Source organism: Falco cherrug, chromosome 2 (assembly GCF_023634085.1).
Source record: "Falco cherrug isolate bFalChe1 chromosome 2, bFalChe1.pri, whole genome shotgun sequence".
Classification (NCBI taxonomy): domain Eukaryota; kingdom Metazoa; phylum Chordata; class Aves; order Falconiformes; family Falconidae; genus Falco; species Falco cherrug.
This window is the reverse complement of record NC_073698.1, coordinates 56,567,765-56,576,419: the sequence shown is the minus strand read 5'-3', so window position 1 is coordinate 56,576,419 and position 8,655 is coordinate 56,567,765. Positions and strand designations below refer to the sequence as shown.

Here is an 8,655-nt window from a genome sequence, read left to right as displayed (position 1 = left end):
ACTCACACCAGGAACCTTCTAGACTGTTTCTTCTCTGCTGCATTGTATTTCCAGCAGACAGCTGTTAAGTTGAATTCCCCCCCGAGAAGAAGGGCTAGCAACTGTGAGACTTCTCCCAACTGCTTATAGAATATTTTGTCTGCCTCTTCATCTTGGTTGGGTGGCCTGTAACAGGTTCCCACCAGTATATCTGCCTCGTTGGCCTTCCCCTTCATTCTTACCCATAAACACTCAACCCTTTCGCCACCATCGTCAAGCTTTAGACAGTCAAAACACTCCCTAATGTACAGAGCTAACCAAAGTCTTCGTATATGAGGACTTCAAAAGCAAACCAGCAGTGCAGATGAATTTACTGTTGAAGTGAATGGAGGTAGAGAAGTAAAAAAACAGGAGACTGAGATGAAAATCAGTTCCAGAGAGGTACCGATTGCTATAGGCTCATACAGCCCCTGCTTGCAATGGGGCTTTTTAAACAGTAGCTGTTTGTCTAGGGTGCTGTGAAGAACAATTAAGGAAACAAAACTAACCGGAACCTTTGAAAGCTTTCTTCTTTTGCTACCCTCATCAAACGCTGTCTTTGTTGTTTTCAAAGAACACTTTCTCATGCAGGCTGAATATATATTTATTTTTTTCTCCATTAGTATAGCTTTCCACAGCACTTAGCAGAGGTCAGTCAACTTTAATCAAAAAGGTGTTGGCCAGGGTCATTGCATCCTAATTTGCCACAGCATGGCCTTCTCTTTTAACCAGGCTCACCTCCAGGGATGCAGCATGTCTGCAAGGCTTGTTGTTGGGAAAATCAAGAAATGTGAAAAACAGTTATGGAACAGGAGCCTGGACTCCTCTTGGAAGAAGCAGACCTAACAGAGGCCCTCAGTTACTCTAAGATACAGGTCAGTGTTTCCGCCTCACTGAAGTCTGTCCATGCTCCTCCATGCTCCCGTCACTGCCCCAGTTCACTGTATTCACACACTTACGTGTAATAGTGTGGCTGAATAAGCGATCAGCTCCTCCCAAGGTCCATGTACCCTCAGAAGATACAAGGACATGCACACAAGGCTAACAGTGCGGCAACAGACTGCAGCTACCCATCCTTCCCCACAGCAGCTCGTGAGATTATTCTCGTGAGAGTTTGGATTGGTTCTCAGTGCTGCTGGAGTAGAAACGAAGTTCAATGAATTCACTACCACTATTTGCATATTTAAGTCTTAATTCAATCCAAGTATAGAAATTCTGACACCAAGGTCACTTCAGTTAGTGCTGGTGACTGTTCAAGTCTCGACTCTCCCGTCTTAATTCAATCTGAGATCAAGCCCAGCAAAATCAATTGGAATCAGAAGATTTGGTATTGGGCCCAACATGACTAAACAGTAAGTTATATCAACATGCTTTTTCCACCATGTACATTTTGTTAATAAAATGTAATTATGGTTATGTCAGACCTCTACTAATGCTTGAAACTGGCCTGACAGGGGCGTTTTTAGTCATTTTATGGCTATGTAGATAAGATGGAATCTTTAGTGTTTCAAAAACGCGAACAATGTTTATTTGTTTCTCATAAATATGGACCCAACAATACTCAACAAAATTTCTTCATTTTTAACAGATTTCTTAATGAGCATCATTTTACAGAAAACCACCAATAAATAAATATATGAAAACAATTGCTTTTGACATCACAATGGTTAAACACATTAAATAATTCATTAAATTGTGCTTTACATCAATGAAAATCCCTATATCTACAAACTATCTTGTAAATAGGAATAAAAGTAGATATGGTTACTCACAATACAATCTCTTAGTAGCAGAGTTCACACACATTATTGCACATAAACAGAAGGAAAATTCCTAAATAAGAAAGTAATTTACAGCCTATTGATTTACCCCTTCATCTTAAATATAGCAACTGATGGGCACTCTTGATTTTTTTTTTTCTCACTTCCAACATTTATTTGAAATCACAGAGCTAGTGATATGGTCAAGAAGAAAGCCAAGGACATTGTAGGCTATGAAACTCATCACCCTCCACAAAGTATCAACAAAGAAAGTATTACAAGAACCAGACTGAAAGAAGTGTTTCATTGGAAACTGGGTACCTTTTCCGAGTATGCTTTTGCCACATGTAGGGAGGATACAGCAATCTGCTCCAGCAGAGCGATTTTATTGTGATTGTTCGTCTCGTATGGGGTAGTCTCCACCAGCCTGGAAACAAGATATTCCTTATCCCAGACTGAAAAAGAATAATTCTACATATATCAAGGGAACAGCAACAGAGGGGAAAAAAAGTGCCAGTAAGATAAGTTTTATAACATCAGTGCTTGTAACTGGTAGAAGACTGCAGGTGGGAAACAAGAACCCACTACTGCAGAATAAAGCATGTGTTAACGAGAAGGCCAGCTTGAAAAAACTCCTGGTTTAGCAGTGGACATCAAATCTGAAACATCTCCAGATGTAAAGGTGATGTGACCTGCCGTTTGGTTTGGTTGAGCGGATATGCTGCAGTTAGGAAGTTTGGCCCTGGATCTGACCTCCATCACTTTTTTGTTCTATACATCTGTTTTTAGTGAACTGCAAATAACTACCGCATATTGGGTAGAATGCCTAGCAGGGCTATTGCAGCCTCACTATTAACACAACCGCAGTGAAGAATACCCCGCATCAGAAAAGGTGTTTTCTTTTCTTTCCCCATAGTGAAAAAGCTTTTTATTGTTAGCAATGATGAGTGGGGAAGAGAGGACAAATTTTCATTCCTTAATAAAGCACGGCCCATAGGCAACAGGCCGAGTTCTTGAAGTAGACATCAGATTACTGGGAACAAGTTTTAACGACACAGCATGTTTCTCTGTCTGCTCCAAGCCTACAGTGAATTATAGCTGGAAAAGGCAGCCAGTGCCGAGGAGGTGATGGGAGAGATTAGCAAGTACATCTCCATTACAAAAGAATGAGATTTGTTTCAGCACCACAGTAGCAGAAGCCAAATTGCCTTGTTTAAGCAACAAAATAATGCCAGGAAGATGGACAGAAATCCTATAGCATTGTTGCTTATGAAGGTTTTGAAAGAAACATGCCGCGCTCCGATCTTATATGAGCCAGTGCAAGTCTGTGCTGTCAGAGCAATGAAAACTTGGAATAACAGAGATATGATCCAGGGCCTTTATTTTGCTTTTGCGTTACATTATTTCAGGTGGAATGCCCAAGAGGAAAAAAGCTGCAAGCCTGTGTCTTAGAAATCAGCCTGAAAATATTTCCAAACTGCTTTATTTGTCGTGTGTCAGGAAATTCTGCGAAGAAAAACAGTATTGTTGGTACCAGGTCCCCCAGTCCCAGGGACTCTGGGCAAGCTCTCAGCTGCTGGCTGCCCCCCTGCCTCAGCTACTGCACAACCAGGGCTACCACTACACAGGCTCCAGGGAAATAAACCCAACCAAACAACTTAAATTTTAACTAAATCCCAAGTGTTAAGGCAAATCCCATTAACATAGATGGCACAGCACATTAACAGCTCTTCAGGACCCTAATGTTGTCTCCTGGGAAATGACTGATGAAAAGGTTAGGCATTATATTAAGGTATTGCCAAACTATTAAAGCAAATGTAAACTGCCCATAGACCGCTTTGATTTTCCTCATTAGGCTTTGTTTTGTGTCGGGCAGAAGGAATAGTCTGGAAAATGGCTGGTGTGCTTAGACAGCTGAAACTGAGTCACTGGTGAGGCTCCCGGGGACCATTTCTGAGCTCTGTCTCCTCTTCCCTGAAAAGCTAATACTGCATTTTCTCCATGAAAAAACGAGGCCCTCATTGCCATGAGCAGTACAGAGAGGTGGCCCGCTGGGGAAAGAGGCAGGGACACAAGAAAAGGGATCCTACTTTTGTGCTTAGGAAGAAAAAGAAGGGATGCTTTAAAACAAAAGATGGGCTGGGACTGATTCTAGTCCTTTGCTTACCTTCCTCCTTAATGTGAATTTGGCCTTGCATCTTTCCTCCCGTGTGGCTGGCTTCTCTCCTGCCCAGCCTTGCCTCCTGCCAAGCCCCCGCAACCTGTCTGCCAGACCTGCCTCTCATGCATGTCCCACACCACTGCCCACCCTGCCTCTGCCTCTGTTGTGGGGTCCTTTGGTGTCCCCCAGGCACCCCTAGCCCCCTGTGCTCATGGAAACAAGGGGCACACCTGCAAATTCTGGGCACAGAGTATCAGGTGCCAAAGGCATCCTTCCCCACTCTTGCTGTGGGGTCTGCAGCAAGACGTAGCAATGGACCCAGGATTGGGGAGATGTGGCAGGTCCTATTGTCCCTGCATCACCAGCCAGAAAGATCCTTCCCTCCGCAGGGCCAGGGCCAGCCCAGCCTGAAGCCCTTGTGCCAGAGGGTAAGATGTCAGCTCACTACAAATTACCTGCACCGCGCTAAAGGTGCAATAATACTGATCAGGCTTAGCTCTTCATGGCCTTGCTGTCCTGCAGCCAGGACATCCAGAGAGAGCTTCCATCCTAGACTAGAAACATTTCAATTTAAATCTCTGAAGGTAGGTGTCCATGTGTGAGCGAGGTGTCTAAGTGCCTCTTCCAGGTGATGGAGATCCAAGCAGTACCGTCCAGGGTCTAGAGAGCTCCTCACTCTTCTCTAAGGCAGTTATCCCTTGCTCAGGCAGAAGAATAACAATCTGTGGTCCTGCATTCTCCCTTCTGAATGTGGAGGTGGGAGGAGATGCACATGATGCACCAGTGGAACAGACATTAGGGACCAAAACCCACTGCTACTCACCCCAAAAGCAGCACATTGACAATCAGGGGTAAAGCAACATATTGCTAAAAAACTACATTGAGAATGAGGCATCATCCCGGTAGCCCTCTTCACTTCTTAATAGCCATTATGATATTCCATTTTTAATGTATTATTGTATGTATTAACTCTCAACAGGATCGATAGATTGTATTTTTGATATTGTGCATAGATAAGTAGCAACAGCATTGTCAGAGGAAAAGAAGACAACGCATGCACTTAAAAAATAAGACTTGGAAATGAAGGGACAAATTTTGAAATTCAGCCTCTTTTTTCTGTAACACATTACTTTTTTTTTACCAACCAGATAAAAAGCTTGACTTTTGAAAATAAATGAGAAATGTGCATCCACATCAGGTACTCTGGTATTTCTAATTAGCAAATCTGTAAGGTAAAAGCCATTCATGCATGCAATAATATACTTTCAGCATTTTGATTTAGCAGCCATGGTGAGGCACTTAGAGAAATTTCCTCCTAATGCTTTACATTTATGCCAGAAAAAGAAGGAAAAAAACTCTCTCAAAAATCTGTGGTGCACAGGACCTTCTTTTTAAAATTTCACTATTACGAATGGAACAACATAAAATCTTGGAATAAATAGATGCAGTTTCATCACAAGAATGTAACGTGTGGAGGAAGAACCCATTGAATCCTTTTCTAGACAGGGAAGAAAACCAGATACAGATCTCTCATCATCAAAACAATAAATTTACAAAGAATCTTTATACAGAGTAATAAATACCAAGACTTTCCACATATCCATTATGTATCCTATAAAAATGAAAGCTGTCTTTTTTCTAGCCACTACTGTAGTTAGAGAGAAAACCAATTTAAATTGTATTCACTCGGCATCAATGTATTTTAACAGACAGTATCATAGACCTGCCTACCTTCACAGACAATATATCTCCAGGCTTTTACAGCAAATCTGGAAAATGTCACACTAATATTTAAGCTTTCCCTGCTCTCTCTTTCCTCTTCCCTGTAGTTTGCTTAGCCCCTCTTCACCTTTTGTGAATGTGAAGGCTGACTTCATTGCCTGCAACGCGATAATCTCTGCGACGGGTGCCCAGCTGCCGCACGAACCTCATTTCTCAAGGCTTTCCCTTTGCCACACACACACACTCAGAAAGACGGCTGCTATCTGGCTGGGTGCGGTGCTCTCAGCATCTGTGGAGAAATCAGCTAACCCTTCCAGCACTTCGCGTACAAATCATCTCTGATTACTGGCTAACAGAACAGAACAAGCCATGCCCCAATCCCACACTTCCTAGGTCTTTTTTCGATCAACTCAGAAAATTCTTCCCTTAATTAAAACACAGCATGTAGAAGTTGGAAGGGCAATGTGCTTTCCTCCATTTCATTCACTAGAAAGCTACACACTACAGTTGCAAAGGACAGTATGAAATAAACCAGCTCTCATGTCACAGAGCAACCAAACTAGTTATTTTTTCCCAATTTTTCATTCATGTCTGTGCAAGTTTTGGTAGCTCAGATTGTATCTGTCAACGCAAAGGATATAGCTCTCTCTTCAACACATTCTCATAGCTTAGGGCTTTGAAGGAAGTCTTTTTGGACAGGAATGTATTCTGCTGCCATTTAATAACACTAATCAATGCCTGTTGAGAAAAAAATACATTCTCCTCACTGGCAGAAAACAAGAAAAACTGAGACAAGGAGGGGTAGTTGTCAGGCGTGATCTCATTTACTAAAGTGGTAGGCCTTCCATGGCTAATTCCCAGGTAGCCATGTTGCACAAACTCACTGATCCTCTCACCAGTTTGTAAAGATGGAGGAGCATCACCACCTTGCAACCTGACTATTATAGTCTTCAGTAACGGCTACTTCTACTGCCTCTTCTCTTGGCCACTGGTGAGCTCTCTGCTCCCGCAGCAGCCGCCGCTCCTCGCGCCTCTTTAGCCGGTTCTTCTGATGTTCTTCTTGCTTGGAGTACTGGAAGCGCTGCAGGAACAGGTCCTTCGCATATTCGTACAGCTGCACGTCCAAGAAATTCAGCTCCTCTATCCGCTGCCGCACGTCCTCACCAATGTCGACATTGGAGGCCCGTGTAACGTTGAACTGGGTGAATGGAGAAATGAACTTCAGGTTGAATGTCCTCTCAAAGAGATACTGTGTTTTCCTCTGAAATTCTGTGAGCCCAAAGAAGGCCATATTTTTCAGATTGTTCTTGGCGCTTTGGAGAAGAATCATATTTCTTTCACTCTCGTTCATAAAAGTCAGGTTGTAGCATCCCACCAGGCTGAGGTCTGCCAGCATGCGCACCTGGCGGTTGTTGGCCAAGTTGTAGCTACAATCCATGAATTCCTGTAAACTGACTCCCGACCAGTCGTCTCCTTCGTAACAGGTAGGCAGCTCGTCTGGTGTTGGGCTTCTTCCATCACACATATGAAGGGAAGTTTTCCACGTCGCACCCCTCTGGACATGCTTCCATTCACTCAAGTACCGTGACACCGGATCCCTCAGCATCGTGATGTAATAGAAGTTCCTGAAATATATCATTAAACACAGTTTTAAGATTCAGTGGGTTTCACTTTTTTGTTCTCCAGTAAAAAGATTACCAGCCACTGCCACCACCCCCTTCACTTTTTCCAATGTAATGTAGGCGCTTCAAGTGACTACTTCTGAGACAGTAAAAAGCTTTAAGCTTCATAAGTACTGTGAATGAAATACAAGGTAAACTGGGGAAAAGACACAGATATGAAAGGAAATAATCAGCTATCAGAGAAACAGAATTACTTTGACCTGGCAACTGTTCAGTGGTAGTTACTTTATGTAGAAGCCAATTAACTGGAGTGTACTCCCCTCTGCTTTGAAACGCCAGCCCTCAGTAATATCAGAAACAATGGGTAAAGAGATGTATATAATCTTGCAGCTTCTCTTCTGGACTGAGACATAGGTGCATAAGATGATAATCCATACAGCATTTGGTCAAAATGTATAAGAGAAGCATGAGCAATTTCATGTGGATGCTGCAAGTGCTAAAAATAATGCCATGTGGAACGCTGGCATGAACCACCTATGTAAGAAGAACCCTATTATTAAATGGGTTGGAGTGAAGATAATGAGACATCCAAAATCCATTCATATGACTTAATTTTAGACAAGTGCTTGATTGAAATTAGTTATAATCGTGTAGTACAAAAGCATTTGTTGATATAAAGATTATCATTATTCAGCCTCATCTGTCACGAACACAAGAGACACCAAGAAATATTGATTTGAAACAGAGCAAATAATGGCAGAACTCACTTTGTCAGTTCACCTTTTAGCTATTGAATTCAGTTTGTACATCTATTTATGGCAATCTGAAATGGACTGCAATTGAGTATGCTTCAAGCAGGCTTTCACAGATTGAGGTTTTTTACTGAGAAATGTTTTATTCAATAACAACTCACCTGAATTACAGGGGGATATCATAAAGACAAAGCAAAACCAAAATACGATTTCTGCCAACTAGAATAACCAGCAGAAGATTCATGACTAAAATTAACACACAGTCTGGTACAAAAATAGACCCATGAGTCTGCATGACTCATCTGACTGCAAACAATGCATTAATAAATCATGAGCCCTAAGATTTCTTAAGAAAAGCTTGATCTCAGTACTTTCTTGAGCCTAGAGAAGTATGAAGCAAGTAAGCAGAATGCAAGCTTGCTGAAGACAAATTACCCTGTAAACAAACCAACGCTTTGTGAGGACCATCTCATACACGAGCTAACTCCAGTTAAACGAAAAATCTCAACATTTTTAACAATCTCCAAAACAATTTTCAGATATCACCCATTTTCTGCCACTAAAGAGTCCGCTTAAGTTCTCCACAAACCCCATGTTTGTCATAAAAAAAGGCATTTCCC

At 42.1% G+C, this 8,655-nt stretch overlaps 1 protein-coding gene across 1 annotated transcript in view; it reads right to left on the bottom strand.

The window, feature by feature from the left end:
* Positions 1-1,516: 1,516 nt before the first annotated feature.
* Positions 1,517-8,655, bottom strand: part of HS6ST3 (heparan sulfate 6-O-sulfotransferase 3) — a 306,619-nt gene continuing 299,480 nt past the window's right edge. Inside the window, exon 2 of the mRNA XM_055702808.1 lies at positions 1,517-7,286. Coding sequence (XP_055558783.1) covers positions 6,581-7,286 — 706 coding nt within the window. The 3' untranslated portion in view covers positions 1,517-6,580. The remainder of the gene's footprint in view (positions 7,287-8,655) is intronic.